Genomic DNA, 23,048 nt, shown 5'->3' with positions numbered 1-23,048 from the left:
AGTTTTCAACACTTGGTTCAGAATCACTTGGGGAAAATGTTTTAAAAACAAATGCCTTAGATCCACCCTACCAGTTTCCACTAGTCTTGGGAAGAAGTCAGTTAACAATCTTTTTAAATTCCACAGTGATTATGATGTACAGCCAAGGATGAGAACTACTAAATGAGAGCACTACTAAGTTTGTCAAATTGAGAGAAATGACAAAAAGTCATCTAAACTGTAAAGAGGCAGAGAAATTTGCATATCAAAAAACCTTTTTAATAAAAAAATACTATAGTCCCTACCCTGGCTCAATAGCCAACAAAGCCTAGAACATAACAAGGTTGACAATAAACAACAGAGGGCAAGTGATGTTTAAAACTGATGGATTTCAAACCAGCTCTTTACTACCCTGCTCTAAAAAGAAGGATGGATTTTTAGCTCTCAAAAGAAAACAAAAATTTTGAGTGTTTTAATTTTAATCACATACTTCCAATTCATCAGGTATTACTGTCCAAAAACTATTTCCATCTTGATTTTTTAACCTTACCAACTAGGCATTGTTAATACTTGATATCAATTTTTAGAGGATGCTAGGAATTGAATCTGGGCCCTTGTACATGCTAGGCAAGTGCTCTACTACTGAGCTATCCTGCATCCGAAGTCACTCTTCAACTTTTTTTTTTTTAAAGCTTCAACCCCATTTATTGTTCTTCTCATTGTTGGCTATTCTTTCTGAGGTCATTTTCCTTCTTCCTGAAATATATCTTTCAGAAATTTTTTCAGCAAGGTCTGCTAATAGTAAATTCTCTCCAGTTTCATTAGTTATTAGATATCCTTATGTTATGCTTGAAAGATGGTTTTATTAGACAAGGACTTCTAGATTGAGGTTTGTTTGGGTTTTTTTTTCTCAGAACTTTAAGGATATTATTCCACTGGTTTCTAGCTTACATTGATACCATCAGTCTAATAAAAATGATTTTGTATGTAATCTGTCTTAGCTCTCAGCTGTTTTTAAGATATCTTTGCTCGGGTATTCTATAACATTTGTAGGAGGTATCTAGATGAGGGTATCTTTTTATTTACCCGATTCTTTTTTATATTTTTTCCTGGAGTTCTTTTATTTATCTGAAGTTAGTTAATTTTGAAGATTGTTATCTTTCATTAATTTCACAAAGTTCTTAGTTTATTATCTCTCCAAATATTGTCTTCTCCCATTTTCTCTATTATCTCTTTTTGGAATTCTATTTTGATGTATGTTGGACTTTGTCTCTCTATTCTATCCTTCTGTCTGTCTGTGTCTCGTTCTCTCTTTTTAAATACATTCATTTTTGTTTTTAAACTTTTTTCATGAAATATTTTCATAAGAGTTCTACAAGTAGCACAGCAATTTCACATTAAGCTATTATGTTTATCTATAACTAAAAATATATTTTAATAAAAAATTTAAATAAAGCAAAAATAGGGCATTAACTTTGATCTATAGATCTTATTCCAATAAGTACCCTATAGTCTTTCATAGTTCACCAATTGTCCTACAAATGTCCCTTTTCTGGTTGACTATCACACATTATAGGTACGTATCCATGTCTATCTCCTTAGTCTCCTCCAGTCTCAGAATGTTCATCAGTTTTTCTTTGATTTTTCATGACCTTAACCTTATAAGCTATTTATTTATAAAATGTCCCTCTTTCAGGTTTATCTGATGTTTCTTCATGATAAAATTCAGGCTATGCATTTTTTGGCAAGAATTTTATAGAAGTGATAGCGTTCTCAGTGCATCACATCAGGAGGTACAAGATGTTGAATATTGTGTTACTCATGATATTATCTTGATTATTTGGTTATGACAATTTCTTAGAAGCTCTTATGTTTTCCACTTCTTTGTCTCTAGAGCTTTCTCTCCTATCCCCAGACTCTCGACCTCAGGGATCAGGAAATAAACCTAGAATAAGCATTACTTTCACTAGTTTACCATTATAGATTTGTATTATTTTAATTTTAACATTTCTGACCTCTGGTAAGTCCTTACTTTGTTTACAGATGAGCCATGAAATAAAAGAATTCCAATTTATTTTTTAATACAGCATTTTCTGGTATGCTAAACTGCAGTGAGTTTCTCTGTACCTTTAGCCTACCATATTGCCAAAATCAGAAGTTCTTAAGTGTTCATGAACCTCTTGTACTACTGTAGAGGAAAAAAAAAATTATGATATAGTTGAAAAGATAATTTTATAAAAAGTGACTTGGATTGATATTTAGATTCCTCAACTATAAAACAGAATTAACCTCACTGAGTAGTGAGATAGAAATGTTTCATATCAATTCACAGGTATCCTGTTTTAGCCATTCCATGCTGCCTAAAATTACTATTTTTACAGACTACATACAGTGGGCCAGTTCCTTGAATTCTGTGCCAAAAATAGCTGGATGACTACTTTATTATTCATAACACATCAATAAAGTCTGAAAAATTAACCTTTTTAAGTCTGTTAATTTTCTTTTTCTGTGTGATAAATCTTTAGTAACCCAAAACTCTTCAAATTAGCCAGTCTTTCTGTAAGTTTTACAAAACTGCTACTTTATTTTTTTATTTATTTTTAATTTTAGTTGGATGCAATACCTTGATTTTATTTATTTATTTTTATGTAGTGCTGAGGATTGAACCCAGGGCCTTGCACATGCGAGGTGAGCGCTCTACCACTGAGCCACAACCCCAGCCCCAAAACCGTTACTTTAGATGTAAGACATATTCACATTTCATCGCCAAATGCTTTCAGAAAAGTTCCTTTTTTATACACACATTTAAGATAAATGTATGTGTTTGTGTATTTGTGTAAGTGTGTGAGTATATATGTGTGTGTATGTATGTGTGTGTGTGTATATAAATATTTGGTAAACATGTGTCATACATTGCTTTCATTTGGGCCCATACCAATAAGACACATCAGTTCCAATTTTACATTGAACATCTGAAACAACATAATTAATCTTATTATAGTAATATGATTTGTTCTAAAAAAGTTTAGGTTCCCAAATTTAAAATGCTTTGGAAAGCTCTGATTAAAATGTGTATTTGTCTGGCCAAATTTAATTTTGTGGCATCTGAGAAAACTGCAGGTAGAACTTCAAATCTGCACAAATGAAAACATAATGCTTGCTTCAAGTTTCTAGAGACACAAGACCACAGATGTGGAATTTGTTCAATAAATATCTTGCAGGTGGAAGTTCCTGCTCCTCTGGCTAAACCCCAGACCTGCGAAGGCACCACCCTGAAGTAGAGATTACAAAGGACAGGGATAATCAAGAAATGTTTCTGGTTCAGGGACAAGTGTCAGTGTTTCAAATCATTGTTGTTTTCTGAGCTTTGATATTTTATTATTCATGCCAAATTTAGAAGAAATGGTTCTTAGTTTTTATGAGTTTCACAGCCAGTTTCTTTCTTTCTTCCTGGTGTTTGGAGATATTCCAACTTCTTAAGATACTTCTATATTTCTTTATTCCTGTCAGCTCTTTCTCCTTGTTAATTTTCTTAAATTTGAATCTTTTAGCATGTTTTCAAATTTGAATAGTTGCTAATATTCCTACTGCTTTCTGAATTCTTAAAGCTTCACACAGAGAAAGATTTCAACTAGCTGATCCTCAGGATTACCAAATATTTTAAAAAGACTTTCTCTCTTATTACCCTTTCTATACAGTTCACTGATTGTTTTTTTAACACAAATCTTTTCTTGATAAAATGTGGACCATCAACTCTTCCTTTCATACTAAACCAACCTACCATGGAAATGTAATCCATCCCCATAGCAGCTACGAACATCATTAATTTATTTAAACCTTTTTTGTTCCAGTCTTTTTTTCTCAAATTTCTGTTTTCTCATGAGTGATTTCACAGCAAAATGCCTCCTCCAAGCCCATCCTTACTTCCTGGCAGCATGATTCAGTCCTCTTTATGTTTTTCACTGAATGCAATTACATAAAGCCTTCCACAAATGCCACTATCAGAGCTACTGGTTACTTCTATGTTCCCTCAAGAATATGCCTGTGCCAGGCTTGTGGGGACACACCTATAGTCTCAGACACTCAGGAGGCTGAATTGAGAGAATCACTTGAGCTCCTCAGAGTTTGGACCAGCCTGGGCAATATAATTAAAAAAAAAAGAAGAAGAAGAAGAAGAGATGCCTGTGATATTGTGATATGTAAGAAATATACAGTTTGGCTGTTATCTTGGGTTCTGGGCACAAGCTCCTAAAACCCTTGGGATTTCCTGAGTAAAAGAGTGTCTTTTATTATTTAGGAGCCCCTTTCAACCATACTTGAGTTTGTGCTAACCCAGAGATGACCCTTGGGCAGGGGGGGCGGGGGGGGGGGTGATTTCGAGAGGAACCAATCATGTGATTTCTGAGTTGGAATTTTCAGTCCCTCCTCCAACTCTAGGGGAGGAAGAAGAGTAGAGACTGAACTCAATCACCAAAGGCCAATGGTTTAGTCTCACTGGCATAATAAAGTCTCAAAAAAAAAAAAAAAAAAAAAAAAACTTTAAACAAAAGGAACTAGAGAGCTTCCAGGTTGGCAAATACAAGAAATTGCTGAGACAGTAGTAACCCTGTAGAAGTTACAGAGGTTTTTCACCCCTCCTATACCTTATCCTTTGCATTTCCTCCACTTGATTTGCCCTATGTATCCTTTTTTTTTAATATACAGATTGCTGTATCACATCAGTTACACTTCCATTTATAATAACCAATAGCAGTATGTAAAGTGTTTATCTGAGTTTTATGAGCCATTCTACCAAGTCACTGAACTTTTGGGGGATGTTGTAAAACTCCTCAATTTATAGTCAGTTGATAATAAGTTACCTGGGACTTATGACTAGTGACTAAAATTGTGGCATAGAGCCCTTAATTGCAGTGTCCTGGGAATTAATCTAACCAGGGAGGTAAAAGAGCTCCACAATGAAAATTATAGAACACTGGAAGAAAGAAATTGAATAAGACCTTAGAAGATAGAAAGACTTCCCATGTTCTTGGGTATGCAGAATTAATATGGTCAAATGGCCAAAATACCAAAAACAATGTACAGATAAAATGCAATCCCCATCAAAATATCAATGACACAACCACAAGAATGGGAAGTTATACTCCACATATGTATGAAATGTCAAAATACAATCTACTGACATGTATAACTAAAAAGAATTTTTTAAAAAATGACATTCTTCAAAACAATCCTTAAATTCATTTGGAAGAGACTCAAAATACCCAAAATAATCCCTGGTACCAGTATTAAGCAAGAAAAGTGATACAAAAGACATCACAATACCTGATCTGAAATTATACTACAAAGCTATAATACGAAAACTGCATGGTATTGGCCTCAAAGCATACATAAAGACCAATGGAACAGAATAAAAGGTACAGAGACAAACACACACACTTACAGTTATCTGATACTTCACAAACATGCCAAAGATATATATTTTGGAGAAAAGACAGCCTTTTTAACAAACAGTGCTAGGAAAACTATAGGACAGCCATATGTAGGGAAATGAAAATAGATCTCAATCTCTCACCCTAAACAAAGTTAAATCAAAATGGATCAGACTTAGGAATTAGACAAGAAACCTTACAACTTGTAGAAGAAAACATTGAGTCAACACTACATCATACTGGTGCTGTCAGCAACTTCCTTAACAAGAGCCCTAAAGCACAAGAAATAAAACCAAGAATCAATTCCATCAAATTAAAAAGTTTCTGCATAGCAAAGGAAACAATTAAAAGCATGAAGTGAGAGTCTACAGAATGGGAGAAAATCTTTGCCAGCTACTCCTCCAAAAGGGAATTAATATCCAGAGTATATAAAAATTTCAAAAAACTTAACACCAAAAATGAATAACCCAATCAATAGCTGGGCAAAACAAACAAACAAACAAACAAAAATTTCTCAAAGGAAAAAAGCAATCAGGGGATTGAAAGTCAAAATTACATCAAGATTTTATCTTATTCCAGTCAGAATGGCAATTATCAATAATACAAAGAAAAATGTGGGGGGAAAGGTATACTTGTACTTTTTGGTGGGAATGCAGACTAGTACAACCACTCTGGAAAGCAGTATGGTGACTATACAGAAAACTAGGGATGGAACCACCATTTGTTCCATCTATCCCACTCCTTGGTATTTTCCAAAAGAACTAAAATCAATATATTATAGCAATATAGCCACCTCAATGTTTATAGCAGCACAGTTTACAATAGCTAAATTATGGAATCAACCCAGATACCCATCAATAGATGAATGAATTAAGGAATTGTGGCATACATACACAGTGAAGTTCTAGTCAATATAAAGAAGAATGAAATTATAGCATTTGCTGGTAAATGGATATAAATGGAGAACATCATGCCAAGCGAAATAAGCCACTCAGAAACTCAAAGGTTGAGAAGTGGAGAGAGAGATCAGTGGTAAAGCACTTGCCTAGTATTTCTGAGGCCCCTGGTTTCAATCCCCAGCACCACATAAAATGTAAACAAAATAAAAGGACAATTATTTAAAAAAAAAAAGAGAGAGAAACTTAAAGGAAAAAAAAAAACCTTAAAGATTAAATGTTTTCTCTCTCATATGTGAAAATTAGAGTAAGGAGGAGGAGCCAGGCACAATGGTACACGCCTATAATCCCAGCAGCTCAGGAGGTAAGGTACCATAAAAATATAGGGAAGATCGGTAGTATAGAAAAAGAAGTTTGAGAGGTAGAGAGATGAAAAAGAATAAATGTAGGGCATGATGTAACGTGGGGCATGTTGCATCAGAAAAGAGAAAACTTAACTTGCTGGCTGCTACCTGCTTCCCAGTCCTGGGGCCACATGTAGCTAAGCGAGCACCTAGCGATTAGCCAGAAGGCATTGCCATGGGTTGTGATGAAGAACCACCTCTAGGATAGGCTCAGAACCCTTCTGCCCTCACAGACAACTCCTGTCCCCCATTACTGCCTGTAGGATGGGTGTAGATGTAAATTCTCCCCACCCTGCTGACCTTTACCCTGATTAGTTCCTGCACATTATATTAGCTGTGTATGTTTTCTCATTAAACAAGATCATGGGCTGGGGATATGGCTCAAGCGGTAGCGCGCTCGCCTGGCATGCGTGCGGCCTGGGTTCTATCCTCAACACCACATACCAACAAAGATGTTGTGTCCGCCGAGAACTAAAAAATAAATATTAAAAATTCTCTCTCTCTCTCTCTCTCTCTCTCTCCTCACTCTCTCTTAAAAAAAAAAAAACAAAAAACAAAACAAGATCATGCTTTGACTGTTCTCCCTGGCGCCTCTGATTGTCCTCCTGCAAGGGAGGGCTGGGTGCGGGCGGCCAGTTGACCTTTACCTTTCTTGGTTCGTCCTGATCGGGCCTGCTCCCCCAATCTCTCCTGCCCATCAGGAGGGAACAGGGGGCTAAAAACCCAGACAAATAAATTTTTTTTAAATCATTTATGTGGATATATAAATATCCCACCGAGAATCTCACCTTTAAGTAAAAAGAACCAATCAAAAATAGATACATAGATGAGCAAAAAAAAAGTCTAGCAGAGTAAAGGAACAAGAAAGGAGAAGGGAGGAAGGATGGAACAGGGGATCATGAACTGAAATCGAATTCCATGCAATGTATGAATTTTCTCAGAATTAATCTAATTATTAAGTATAACTATTAGGCTCTAATTTTAAAAAAATATGTCGGCACATAAAATTTATAAATACTTACGGAGTACAATGTTGTGTTTCATTGTGTAACAAACAAGTGTCAATAAAAATTAAAAGATATTACTGGAAAAAGAAAAAAAGGAGTATACTGACATATTTTAAAGTGAAAAAGCATTTTTCAACAATATATAAATAATAGCTTTATGTAAAACCAAACTTTAAAATAATATACATATAAATACACAAACACAAATGTGTACATAATACACATTTATAGATGCTATTTATTATATCCCAAATGGTCTTCCTGTACCTTACCTAATTACTGAATCTTATTATTTTTTTTAAAATATCTTTATTTATTTATTTATTTTTATGTGGTGCTAAGGATTGAACCCAGTGCCTCACATGTGCAAGGCAGGTGCTCTACCACTGAGCCACAGCCCCAGCCCCCTGAATCTTATTTTTAGATCTTAACATAAAATTTATAAATACTTATAAATTTATAAAAATTTATAAAAATAAAATTTATAAATACTTATAATCATTCCTTTCTCAGAGAAACCTTGCCTTACCACTCTAACTAGGTCAAGTAAACCTACTATGTGGTCTCATAATATTATGTACCCTTCTTTCATGGCATCTGACATGGTTATAATTTTATGTAACTTATTTGTATAATTATTTTGATTAATATATATCATTTACATTAGACTACAAATTTGATTAGGGCTGGGACTAAGTTAATTTTGCTCACCATTGTATTATTAGTTTTTCATTATATCTAATACTTAGTAAATAATAAATATATTCTGCATTGCACAAATTTTGATATATAACATTTTCATTTTATTTCAGCCCCAAATACTTTCTATTCCTCCTCCCACCCTACTTTTTTCCCCTCTTCTTCAACCCATGGGTTCATTTAGAAGCATGTTAGTTTCTATATATTTGGGAATTTTCTATATACCTTTATATTGTTGTTTGCTAATTGAGTCTATTTTTTTAATGTTACATAATTTAAAATTTTTTTCATTTGTTTTAATTAGTTATACATGATAGCAGAATGCATCTATGCACTTTAATATATCATAATAGATGGGATACAACTTCCCACCCCCCTGAGTGCACATGTTACAGAATCATACTGGTCATGCAGTCATACATATATATACAGTAACAATGTCTGTTTCATTCTACTATCTTTCCTACCCTACATCCCCACTCCTTCCCTCCCATCACTTCCCTCAAACCTAATCTATGGTAACACTATTCTTCCCTAGTGCTCTCCCTCCCGCCTTATTGTCAATTAGTATCCACATATTAGAAAAAACATTCAGCCTTTGTTTTGGGGGGATTGGCTTATTTCGCTTAGCATGATATTCTCCAACTCCAACCATTTACTGGCAAATGCCATAACTTTACTCTTCTTTAAAGCTGAGTAATTTTTGATGATTGGCAATGAATGAATGAATAAAGAAAATGTGTTATGCACACACACACACACAGTGGTATACTATTCAGTCTTTAAAAAGGAGGAATAGGGCTGGGGTTGTGGCTCAGCAGTAGAGCAATCGCTTTGCATGTGCGAGACCTGGGTTCGATCCTCAGCACCACATAAAAATAAATAAGTGAAATAAAGGTATTTTTTTTTAAAAGAGGCTTTCTTAAAAAAGGGGGGGGATAAATTTTATAGTTCTATTATGTAGCATGGCGACTACAGTTAATAATAATGTGTTATATATTAGACAATTGCTAAAAGGGCAGATTTTTAAATGTATGAACACACTAAAAATAGAATATGAGGTAAAAGAATATTTTAACTAGCTTGACTTTTTCATTCCACAATGTAAACAAATTGGAATATCGCATTGTATCATGTATATATACACAATTATTAGTAATTACTAATAAAATTAAGGAAGATTTATTGATTAGATTCAATATCTCCTCTGTGGAGATGTATGAGACGTACTTAAACTGTAAGATATTCTGTCATTTATCCAATGAACATTTTTTTATCTGTTACACATAAAAGCTGCAAAGACAGAAGGTCATGGCTCCTACTTAAGCCTACATAAAGAACCACAAGTTAAAAAAAATGAGAATAATATGATTTGAACTATGTAAATGTTATGATAGAGATCCCCGAGAAGGAGGGAGAGTTGGAACAGGGCCGGCGGTTGGGAGGGAGGCTTTTTGTAAGATGCTTTTCCTGGGGGGCACTCAGTGAGAGCCTAAGCCCGCCACTCACTTTTCACAGACTAGTTCACAGGCAAAAGGCTGACAGGCTGCAAGGAGAAAGAATGAACTTGCTATGGAATCAGGGCAATAAACAGTATGATGGCAGCCCTGAACCCTCTTTTTTTATTTTAATTTTTTCTTTTTGGATATACATAGCAATGGAAGGTATTTTGACATGTTATACATATATGGAGTATGACTTCCCATTCTTGTGTTTGTACATGATGTGGAATTTTGCTGGTCGTGTATTCATACATGATCATAGGAAAGTTATGTCCAAGTCATTCTGATGTCTTTCCTATTTTCATTCCCTCTCCCTTCCCTTCATTCCCCTTTGTCTAATACAATAAACTTCTACTCCCCCCAAAACAAACAACAACAACAACAAATATATATATATTTAATAAAAAAATATATTTAATAAAAAATATATTTAATAATAAAAAATATATTAAATTATGTTATATATATATGTATATATATATATATATATATATATATATATATTCTGACTCAACTAGTAAAATAATGTAAGTTTGAAAATCTGTAAAAAAAATAATAATTATAAGGAGTAGACTGGGAAAAATGAAGTGGGTTAGGAGAAAGGTGGTCATGAAGTCTTTTTGTTTGTTTAGTATTTTTGTTGTAGATGATGTTGTTTTGGTACTGGAGACTGAACCCAGGGGCACTTTACCATTGAGCTATCCTGTTTTATTTTTATTTTGAGACAGGGTGTCTCTAAATTTTCTAAACTAGCCTCAAACTTGCAATCCTCTTGCCTCAGACTCCCCAGCCATGTGCCACCGCACCTGGTGCCTTTCATTTTTTAACTCTACATAGTTTTTTATACTTTCTAAAAATTGTTTTTGTGGTATTTCCACAACTGCATACAAGCATCCACTCGTCAAATCCAACCATACTTTTTCTACTCTACCTGCACCCTTCCCAATCCCCAGTAATCATTATTCTACTTTCATTTATTACTCTGGTAATTAAAAGTAAATTAAAACATTAAGTTACATAAAAAAGGAAAAGGAACAGCTTCTGCAATCATGAAAGTTAGAATCTTCAGGGCAAAGTGACTAATGGTTACCTTTAAAATCCAATATTTAAATTCAAGATAATAATTACAACCTATGGCTCAATTTTCCTCAACAGGCCATGGAAGAAAGTCAAGGAAGAAAGTCAATGGGAAAAAAGTTATTAAATAAAAGACATCTTAAAATTAAAAAGTTGATCTCATAGCTGGGCAAAATAGCACACGCCTGTATTCCCAATGGCTAAGGAGGCAGAGGCTGGAGGATTACAAATTCAAAGCCAGCCTCGGCAATTTAGCAAAGGTCTCAGCAACTTAGGGAAAATAAATAAATAAATAAAAAGGGCTGGGGATGTGGTTCAGTAGTTAAGTGCCCCTGAGTTCAATCCCCAGTACCACACACACACACACACACACACACACACACACACACAAAAGTTGATCTTATAGAAGTAGAGAGTCAAAAAATAGTTACTAGAGGATGGGAAGGAGAAGGAGGGATCGAGAGATGGTAATTTAGTACAAGGTTATAAGTGGATAAGAGAAATAACTTTTAATGTTCTAAAGCACATTCGGTAATTGTGTTTGATGACAATTAATTGTATAATTTAAAATATCTAGTAGAAAGGATCTTAAATGCTCTCAGCACAAATGGTAAATGTGTCAGGTGACAAATATGCCAATAACCCTAATATGATCATTATACATTGTACTGATACCTTGAAATATCACACTGTACTCTATAAATATGTACAATGATGATGTGTCAATTAAATATGTAAATAATTTTTTAAAGAGAGACAACTTGGATAGTTAGCCTTAAGTATAGCTGGAGAAGTTCTACCAAATGTCCTATAGCCATGGAGTCTTCCTTGATACTGGGGAATACCAGTATAACATGCTTTGTTTTAAGTCTTCCTGGTATTCACTATATAGAAATTTGGCTCTGTTTATTTGCAGAATTTATTTTCAACTTCCTAACTCAGGAGGATAAAGTTTAGATTAGCATGTTTCTTTTCTCCTTTATTAACCAAGAGACAAACACAAAAATTAAAATGTCAGAATAACTTTAAATGAAGAATATGGGCAAAATGTCAATGGCATATAATGAAGAATGTAGTAAAAATATTTTTAATAATTCAAATGTTTATTCCAGGTGTCATTTTTGCATATCCTATATAACATGTCTAGTACAGTGTGAATTTTTAAAAATAGATAAACTCAGAAATTTATGACATTTTCAAAATGAATTATCTTAGTTCATTCATTTAACAGTATATGGGGGGCTGGAGATGTGGCTCAAGCGGTAGCGCGCTCGCCTGGCATGCGTGCGGCCCGGGTTCGATCCTCAGCACCACATACCAACAAAGATGTTGTGTCCGCCGAGAACTAAAAAATAAATATTAAAAATTCTCTCTCTCTTTCTCTCTCTCTCTCTCTCTCTCTCTCTCTCTCTCTCCTCTCTCACTCTCTCTCTAAAAAAAAAAAAAAAAAACAGTATATGGGTCTCTGGTGATTACATGATGAAATATCAAATGCTCTAGAGAGTTGTACCGATACCAAATGACAACAAAAGTTTAATATAAAAGCTATACTAAATGGGAGTTCATAACCCACTTGAATCAAAGTGTGAAATATGATATATCAAGAACTATGAAATGTTTTGAACAACCAACAATAAAAAAAATAAAATAAAATAAAATAAAAGCTATACTAGCTTTCAGATGCTATCCAGAAATAAAATGGGAGTGACCTAAGCTAGCTATCAAACCTGTGGAGAAGATACAGAATTTTAGTTAATAATACACTCTTAAAAAAAAAAAAAGAGTCAACTTATGCCCAGTACAGTGATACATGCCTATAATCTTAGCAATTCAGGAAGCTGATGCAAGAGGATCTCAAGTTGAAGGTCAGCCTGGGCAACTTAGTGAGACAGTGTCTCAAAATAAAAAAGGGTTGACTCAGTGATAGAGCCAATGATATAAGGCTGCATGGAAAAAATAAAGAGGGGGAACTCTCAGGAAGTAAGAATTTCACTACATTCTACATAGGTCAGAATATACCTGAGGAAATGCATTCATACCAGGATATCACCTTCCAACATGTACACTGATCATCAGTGACAAGCACAAAGCCTTTAGTAAGGCTGAGCACTGAAGCAAGTCAGTTTGAGAGGAACTGGAGCCAGGAGAGGATTTGAAAACTAAATCATAGGACAAATAGGTCAAGAATTAGGACAGTTAAGTCTGGTTGCAGGCTTGCAGCAGGGAGAGAAAAATAAAGGAAGATAACATAATTAGTTTTAAAGACATAATGATTTCTAAGAAGTAAATTTCACTAAAAATTAACCAAAAACTAAATGAGCATTCATAAAGTTTCTTATAGCCTAAAAGAAACTATTTAATCCTGCCATTTTCTTACCACCTTTTTACCCCAAAGTTCTTAAAAGGATAGTCCATACTCACTGTCTTGACTTCTTAAAGTCTTTTCAGGAAAACTGGCAAAATGTTGATAATTACTGAAGCTAGATAATGGGTTTAAGTGGGTTTATAACAACTTTCTCTAGTTTTCTACAGCTTGATAATCTTCATAACTAACTTCATTAATAAAAAAGAGATTATTCACCAGGCATGGTGGCACGGGCCTATTATCCCAACTACTGTGGAGGCTGAGGCAAGAGGATCACAAATTTGAGGCTCACCTTGGCAACTTAGCAAGACCCTATTCAAAATAAAAAATAAAACAGCTGGGAGTTTAGCTCAGTGGTAAAGCACCCCTGGACTCAATCCCCCACACTGCCTAATAATAAAGAGAGAGAAAATTATTCAACTCATAGCTCCTTTCAGTTTTCAAATAACTTTAAGCTAGACTCCACGTCTACCCCTAATAAATCTGCTGTTCAAGACTACCATTGACCTGTTAATTATCAAATTCCATTTTCTGCCTCTCCCAAACTCTCAGTAGCATGAGATACCATTGCCCAAGACCACCTTGAAATTCTTTTTATCTTAGCTTGAGAAAACCATTTCTTTGATTCTGTCCTTAACCCTGTTTGCTCTGATTTTCTTGTTCTACTGTTCATGTTCTTTTTTTTTTTTTTTTTTTTTGGTGGTGCTGGATATTGAACCCAAGGTGTTATGCATGCTAGGTAAGCACTCTACCAACTGAGTTATATCTCCAGCCCCTGTTCATGTTCTTATTACTCTCCTTTGTCTATCGTTCTCCTTGGATAATCTCATTTACTCCACTACCACTATCTATCTATGTGTCTATAATGGTAATGTCAGTATTCAGTCACTGTCCCAAACTTCCCATGCTAAAAATAAAAACTGTGTCGTCATCATAAATTGTCCATGTTTCTGATTGCTATTTCAGATAACTGTATCACCGTTCAGTCTCTTAAGATAGAAATTTTGGAATTATCTTTAATTTCCCTTTTTTTCTTCCTCATGTCTTCATTGTACCAGGTATTAAATCTCAGAGTCTGTATCTGATATAGTCCATCCTTGATAACCATGGTTCAAGTTTAGACTCTCAATAATTACCTGAATTAAAGCAAAGGTATTCTAATGCTGTCTCTGCCTTTGATCCAGTCCATTCTCAATATAACCCTCACAGTCATCTCCCAGATACACAAAGCTAATTACATTACCCTCTGCCTAAAAACTTAGGGATTTCTCATTGTATAAAAGTACCCTTCATTATCTGGCTCCACAAATGCCCAAGAGGCTCATGCACACTCCTTGTATGTATAAGAGACACCAAACTTTTCATTTTTTTCTGAAAACGTCATACCATTTCATCATGGTGCCTTTAAACGTGCTGTTTCCCCTACTTGACATGTCTTTCCCAAACTTTCCATCTGGAAAACTGGCATTACACTTCAAAGTTCAGATTCCTCATTGGGGATTTTCCTTGTCATTCAATCATTCAACAAAAAAATGTGCTGTTACACTTATCAATATGTCATAAACTGTCACCCTAAGAACCCGCACTCTCATTTATGTTCTTTCAGTGCTTTGTTCATACTGCAGTAATTATACTCACCATATTATACCATAGTTACATGTCTCTTCTCTCAGTTGGATCATGATATATTTGAAGGTATGGCTCCTGTACAATTACTCTTTACGTATCTAGGATGCTGATTTTGTTTTAAACAAATCAGTTTATCTCTAGATTATTACTAGAGCTAAAGAATAACAAACAATGAGTATTCCAATTTTTAGCATTATTATCCAAAACAAATAGCTACATACTTACCTCATGGGTCCATAGTTCAGTATTACAAATGCCAATACTATCATGACACAGATAGCTCTTCGCTTTGGACTAGGGACTTTAAGCCTCTGGTTCTAAAGGAAATGACCATATGAAATACAATTAAACTACACATCAATCTCACAAAAAGCATTATCTAAAAAAAAAAAAAAATCTTTCCTCTTTACTAGCTATATGAATGCCTTTTCTTATTTAAAAACAAAAACAAAACTGAAAAGTTGAGAAAATAGTTCTTTTTGAAATACTGAAGTAGAGCCTTCCAAGATTTCTTTTCCAAAAGAGAGAAGTCAAAGAGAAACAAATAGAGCAGAGAATTCAATAGTTTTATATTTTCATGAATCCCCAAAGAATTTTGAGACACTTCTGTAGTCTGTCTCCCTGTCTTTAAAATCACTGTTTTCACCAATGCACTGGAGTGTTACCATGTGCTCAGGCGTTAAGATAGAAAAAACAATATAAGAAATCCCACTAAACAGGTATCTATTTGGTTCAGAACTCCACTGCAGTGGGAAATCCTAAGGCAGCAGACTTACGAACAGAACTGAGGAGAGATGATTAACCCTGGGACAAGTATGACAACCGAAGGCAAAAAGCAGTGCAGGCAGTCAGAGAAAAGATAACATTTTATTTTATATTTTCTTTTTTAAGAGGGAAGCCCTCATAGGACTATCCAGGAGTATAGAAGGTACTAAGGTAATGAATGAGTTAGAAGTAACCCAAGAAAAGTAGACTTGTAAATAGATTGGGAAGTACAGTTCAAAAGATTATCTTTCAAATTTTTTATCCTTACTGAAAAATGTTTTTGGACTTATCGTACCCTTGTTTTCCTGGCACTATTGTTTTATATCATTTAAGATGTAAAAGTTTATTAATTTATAAGAAAAAACAACTTTAACCCATCTTAGCAAGCTCCATCACACTCACCTCTGATACAACTTCGTCCAATTGCCGTTTCAGTGACCCATTCTCTTTCTTCAGTTGCTCATTCTCTGAAAGGGCAGCCTTTAATCTAGCCTCTAACCCTAGCATATATTCTTTCTTTTTCTTGCGTGACTGACAAGCCGACTCTCGATTTTTTATCATACGTTGCTGCCTCCTTAGCACAGCAATCTAGGAAAAGTTAGGAAAAATCAGAATATTATGATTTCAGAATCAGATCAAAATAGATTGGGATATATTGCTTAAAACTATATCTTAAAACAGCTTTTAAAATGTACTGTTCAAACTAAGTAAATAAAAATCAAAAGATGAAACAAGGCTTTTGGGAACCTAAATGTTAAATAATTTCTTCTGAAGTGTTCCTAAAGCTTATTTATTGATCTTCCAATTTTCTCTTTAGACACTCCCTTAGAAAGTTCCTTTAAATACATAAGCATACACAGTCACTCCTCAGTATTCACGGGGAGCTGGTTTCAATACTCCCCAGTTACCAAAATCTGCAGATACTCAAGACCCTTATATAAAATAGTTTAGTTTCTGCATATAACCTACTCACATTCTCTTGTATATTGTAAACCATCTCTGGATTACTTATTATATCCAGTATAATGTGTAAGTAGCCATTGTACCATATTGTTTAGGAAATAATAACAAAGAAAAAAAGTCTATTTATGTACAACACAGAAATAATATTTTTCTGAATGTTTTCTATCTCAGTTGATTAAATCAACTGAATATGGAACACAAAGATACAGAGGACCAATGATATATACATCTTTAATCAACATCTCTGTCCCTAAATTAATTGACTATGCTCCAAACCCATATATCCAATTACTTATAAGACTACTTCTACTTGTAGAATCCAAATTCAGTATGTGAAAAGTGAACACATTTCCCTCTACCTAGATTTTTAAAAAATCTATCCATCTTCTATCAATAGTATTTCTCAAAATATAAAGGAGGAAATGATCATTATTATATCTTTTATTCTCTATATTCATTCCCACTCCCAATCCCTCATTTATTCACCAAATAATGTGTGAAATATATGTTAATGACCAACTTTCTTCCAGTAAATATGTGTCTTAGTTATCCCTTCCTATTTTCCACTAACATTCTCTTAACACAGGCACTCACTAACTTACCCAGACTACTGCAATAGATGCCTATTTGAATTGTCTTTGGTTTTATCTTGTCCACCAATTCTAAAACAACCCTCCAAATGTTTATCTTACCAATCCATTGCAAAGACAAGCTATTCATACTTCCCAGCTACCCACTTTTATTTTCAAATCCTTCCCTAATGTGATCACTCCCTACCTAAGGATACTTTTTGCCCTAACTATACAACCATTCATGCTACATCCTTCAATCTTCTCATTTAAGGCTACTTAATAATCTCCTCACATGTCTAAATGATTTCTTTATTAATACTGTTTGTTCCTATTTGGGATGTCATCTCCTCTACTGACTTTGTTCTAAGGTCCCTCTAAATTCCAATTATCCTTATTTGATATTTAAATTTTCTCTGAACATCTTATTCCTTATTATTTGGAAGATACACCAGAACACTCCAATGGTCTCAACTATTTTAAGAATGTTCACTTTACCTAGCTTTTCAACCTTGGAAACCAAAACTATGTCTGATAATACTTTTTTGTTTGATACCCACAATATCTACCATAATAAAAACTAATTAAACCAAGTTATTTTTGTTAAGTTTTCTAAACTAAGTTATAGAAACCATTATAATAACATTAGTCTAATTCAGGGGCAGGGGTATTAAGGGAAAGAGGTAACAAAATTAAATCCATAAAAAAGCACCAGAGAATAATATTTAAATTGATTAGTGTTAAGTATACAGATGCCTAAAATATTGACTTCTATGTACTTTGGAATGGACTTTAAAAAAATAAATATCCTACTGTGGGGTGTTCCATAACTCAATCAGTAAATTTAAAAATTTCACATCAATTTGTTTTAAAATAGTAACACAATTCCCATCCAAATACATTTCCTAGAAACAGGTATGCCAGAACCAATCATGTGATCTCCCATCACCAAGTACTGTCAACAATCTCTCAATCATAACCTACAAGAAATGTTATATGAAGTATCAAAAAGGGGTGTTTTTTTTTTCTTTTTTAACTTCACAAGTGTGCTAATTATATGATTACAACCATCATCTATAAAAATTTCCCCTGGGTAACAACTATCCCACTCTTCAATAATGTTCTCTCTCTCTCTCTCTCTCTCTCTCTCTCTCACACACACACACACATATACACACAGAGCAGCAGCAAGCTGCTGCTGGATTGATTATTCACCAATTTTATACTATTCTCTGGAAAATACCACTCTGTTCAGTCTAATGTTATTTTTAGTTATTGTCATTATTCCTGAGAATGCCAGTGTCCATAATTAATACTTAATAACAGAGTGCTGAAGTACACAGAGCACTGAACAAGTACACAAAAAAGAAGGTTCCAAATGGAAGAGTTCATACTAAAAGTTAGGTCAAAGCCAACCTGTTTTTAAAGGTCACATAACCTATGGAATCTGGGGAGGCATACAGATGGCACACTGTTTAATAAATTTCAAACAAGAATTGGGTATTTCTACAAACAAGAAAAGAACCTGCATATTATGCAATACTAAAGTTTTAAAGGTTGTCAATCCATATGCTTCTTACCAAAGAAAGAAAGAAAGAAAACCCCCCGTGGTAAAATATTCATTTTTCACACAGAAAAAGATTCATTATAATAGTCCTGAAATTACTCAATAAACAAACAAAAAAAAAACAGAAGGGAAAGGAAAACCACAGGAATCAAAGAATATAGGCTTCCAACTTCATTTCTAGCAACCTATGTTCAATTATCCGAATAAACATTAAATTATTTTTAAAAAGTTATATGATTTTTTAGACTAAACACTTATGTACTGTGTGATGTTGCTGGAGGAGAGAGTTATTTAACTCTACAAGAAAAAAAGGACTTTTTTTTTTTTGGTAGGGAAAGGGGAAACAGGGATAGAATCAAGGGCACTTGACCTCTGAGCCACATCCCCAGCCCTATTTTGTATTTTATTTAGAGACAGGGTCTCACTGAGTTGCTTAGCACCTTGCTTTTGCTGAGGTTGGCTTTGAACTGGAGATCCTCCTGCCTCAGCTTCCCAAGCAGCTGGGATTACAGGCATGCGCCACTGCGCCAGGCTACTCTGTAAATTCTGTTTGGTAAACTGATTTTTGCACATATGATGCGTCATAATCATCTTTGGCATGCAATGAGAACAGCACTATAGGATTTCTATTATTTTGACATTTCATAAAATATTTAAATCATCTCCATTTGTTGAAATTACTACAGTTTTTAAAATTCCTTAAAATAAGCCTCATTATTGGATTTACTGTTAGAGAGTAGAAGGGCCAAGGTTAAAGGTCACCCTCCAAGCCCAAACGTACTTATAAAATGGTTCCATGCTGCTTTTTTTTTTAATTTCTTTTTTTTTTTTTAAATACATGACAGTGGAATGCATCACAATTCTTATTACACATACATACCACAATTTTTCATATCTGTTTGTATATAAAGTATGTTGACACCAATTCATGTCTTTTTTTTTGAGAGAGAGAGAGAGGGAATTTTTTAATATTTAATTTTTTTTTTTTTTAAGTTTTCAGCGGATACAACATCTTTATTTGTAGTGCTGAGGATCGAACCCGGGCCACATGCATGCAGGGCGAGCGCGCTACCACTTGAGCCACCTCTCCAGCCCCCAATTCATGTCTTCATACATCTACTTTAGATAATGATATCCATCACATTCCACCATCATTGCTAACTCTCTGCCCTCTCTCTTCCACTCCCACCCCTCTGCCCTATCTAGAGTTCATCTATTCCTCCCATGTTCCCTCTCCCTAACCCACTATGAGTCAGTCACCTTATATCAGAGAAAACACTCACCATTTGTTTTTTTTTGGATTGGCTAACCTCACTTAGCATTATCTTCTCCAACTACATCCATTTGCCTGCAAATGCCATGATTTTATTCTCTTTTATTGCTGAGTAATATTACAATGTGTATATATGCCACTTTTTTTAATCCATTCATCTACTGAAGGGCATCTAGGTTGGTTCCACCATTTAACTATTGTGAATTGTCCTGCTATAAACATTGATGTGGCTGTGTCCCTGTAGTATGCTGTTTTTTTTAAGTCTTTTGGGTATAGACAGAGGAGAGGGATAGCTGGGTCAAATGGTGGTTCCATCCCAAGTTTTCCAAGGAATCTCCATACTGCTTTCCATATTGGCTGCACCAATTTGCAGTCCCACCAGAATTTAGGAGTGTGCCTGTTGAGAGCCACAGCTGAAGGGGCCCCAGCAAACTTCCAGCTGCCAGCTGATGATTGGCTCACAGCAGCCCCAGGAAACTTCTAGCTGCCAACTGATTGGCTCCTCTGCGGTGATGCTCATTGGGCTGTTTCCCTGCCCTTTCAGACCACAGAGCTGCTCATTGGGGGACTTTGGGGGACTTTTTTTGGCTCTGCCCACGCGACCCAGCCAATCGGCCTCAAGAGCGGGGGGTGGGGGGGGTGGGGGGGTTGAGAGGCTTGTGGGAAGCCGGTGGTGGCAGTTGGGCTCTGAGGGAATTCCTGAAGAGCTGTGTGGTGTGGTGTGTGTTCTAAAAATAAAGTTCATTTCTTTTGACAAGTGGCTCCTGAATTGTGCCCAGCCAGAATGCGGCATTTGGTGGCCAGCAAGGGGAATGACTGAGGGTAAGTGATAAGGTAAACTACTCGCCCCTGAGGGCAGGGTGAGAGGATGGGTAGCCATTTTAAGATTCTTCTTTTCTTTTGCTTCACTTTTGTTTTAAGTTGCCTGTCCCTGGAGATGTGTAAGATGGAAGAAAAACCGCTCACATCTGAGGAACAGATAGGGAGAAAGGACGGATGAACATTTCAGGAGGATAGAAAGGCTATAATGATTTTCTGTTGTTCCAATTTTGTTTCATTCTGTTTCAGTTTTGTTTGGCGTTATCTTGTTGGGTTGTATTATAGTTATAGTAGAAATATTCAAGTAAAAGAGAAGGTCTCTCGAGCTAGTCAGACAGAGAAAAAAATTCAAGTAAAAAAGAAGGTCTCTCGAGCTAGTCAGACAGAGGAAAAAATATCATCTTCCCGTAAATTTATGGGGACGAGATGTCCTAGATCAATTAGGTTTGACATTAACAAATAACATCAACCAAAATGCACCCACTATTATGACTAGACAAGGTTTTAGGAAAGGAAAAAGATTAGAAAAACAAGAACAAGGTATAGCAGCACCAATACAAATAGATCAAGGAACGGACAGACATGGGTTGAATTTTCAGAAAGGGCCACTGAGACAATAAAAATTACTTGGAAATCAGAAAGACCAGTATGGGTTCCTCAGTGGCCCCTCACTAAAGAAAAGATACAAGCAGCCCACGACCTGGTCAAACAACAGTTAGCGGAAGGACATATACAACCTTCTGTAACTCCCCACAATACTCCCATTTTTGTCATCAAAAAGAAATCTGGTAAATGGAGATTATTGCAAGATTTAAGAGCCATTAATAATGAGATGGTTATTATGGGACCTGCTCAATCGGGGATTCCTCAATTGTCTGCTTTGCCAAAAACCTGGTATGTTTTAGTTATAGATATTAAAGATTGTTTTTTTTTCAATTCCAATTCATCCTGAGGATAGTCGACGTTTTGCATTTACTATCCCTGCACTGAATCATGAAGGTCCTGATCAGAGATATGAATGGAAAGTACTCCCTCAAGGGATGGCTAACAGCCCAACTATGTGTCAAATTTATGTTAATAAAGTAATCCAGCCACTTAGAAATCAAAATCCTGAACTACAAATATTTCACTATATGGATGATGTATTATTCGCACACAAAGATAAAAACACATTGCTAGAATGTTATGCCACACTTACAAACTTATTAAAAAATTATAATCTAGAGATAGGAATAGATAAAGTACAATTAAATTTTCCAATTAATTATTTAGGAGTTCTATTATCCTCAACCATGGTCCATCCACCAAAAATTCAAATACGAGTAGATCAACTCAAATCACTTAACGACTTTCAAAAGTTATTAGGAGACATAAATTGGATAAGGCCTTATATAGGTATACCAACAGGAGAATTGGGACCTTTATTTGATATCCTAAAAGGTCCATCAAATCCAAATTCACCCCGAATGTTAATGCCTGAAGCAAGAAAGGCATTAAAAATCATTGAAACATATATGGAAAATATGCATTTGGATAGAATTGATACAAGTTTGCCTTTATTATTTATTGTACTACCAACAAAAAATATTCCTACAGGAGTTTTTGGCAAGAAGGTCCATTATTATGGATACATTTATCTTATTCTCCTAACACTATTCTTACTAGGTATCCTGAGGCTGTAGGACAATATTCAAAGGAATAAAAGCAGCAAAGGGAGTGTTTGGAATTTCTCCCAATAAAATTATTACTCCATATACTATGGATCAAATTGATGAGTTAGCTAATGAGTTAAATACTTGGGCAATAATCATGTGTAAATCTAATGTTTCATTTGATAACCACTTACCATCTAATCCTTTATTGTCTTTTTGGTCATTGCATCCTGTAATTTTTCCAAAAATGACAAGAAAAACACCTATCATGAATGCTCCAAATATATTCACTGATGGGTCAAATAATGGTACAGCAGCAATAGTTACACCTGATCAAACTTTTACATTTTTAGTACCCAAACAATCAGCTCAAAAGGTAGAGCTTAATGCAGTATTACAAGCTTTTGTGATGTTTAAAGATTCTGTATTTAATTTATTTTCCGATAGTCAGTA

At 34.9% G+C, this 23,048-nt stretch overlaps 1 protein-coding gene across 1 annotated transcript in view; it reads right to left on the bottom strand.

Annotated features, from left to right (window-relative positions):
• The window catches only part of ATF6 (activating transcription factor 6), a 217,558-nt gene that overhangs the window by 150,658 nt on the left and 43,852 nt on the right, over window positions 1-23,048 (bottom strand). Inside the window, exons 8-9 of the mRNA XM_081306544.1 lie at window positions 16,155-16,340; window positions 15,213-15,304 (exon numbers count right to left, since the gene is read on the bottom strand). Of these exons, the coding sequence (XP_081162670.1) occupies window positions 15,213-15,304; window positions 16,155-16,340 (278 nt within the window). The remainder of the gene's footprint in view (window positions 1-15,212; window positions 15,305-16,154; window positions 16,341-23,048) is intronic.

The sequence above is a fragment of the Spermophilus citellus genome (assembly GCF_964194105.1).
Source record: "Spermophilus citellus genome assembly, chromosome: 9".
In the NCBI taxonomy this organism is placed as follows: Eukaryota; Metazoa; Chordata; class Mammalia; order Rodentia; family Sciuridae; genus Spermophilus; species Spermophilus citellus.
This window is presented reverse-complemented; position numbering and strand designations above follow the sequence as displayed.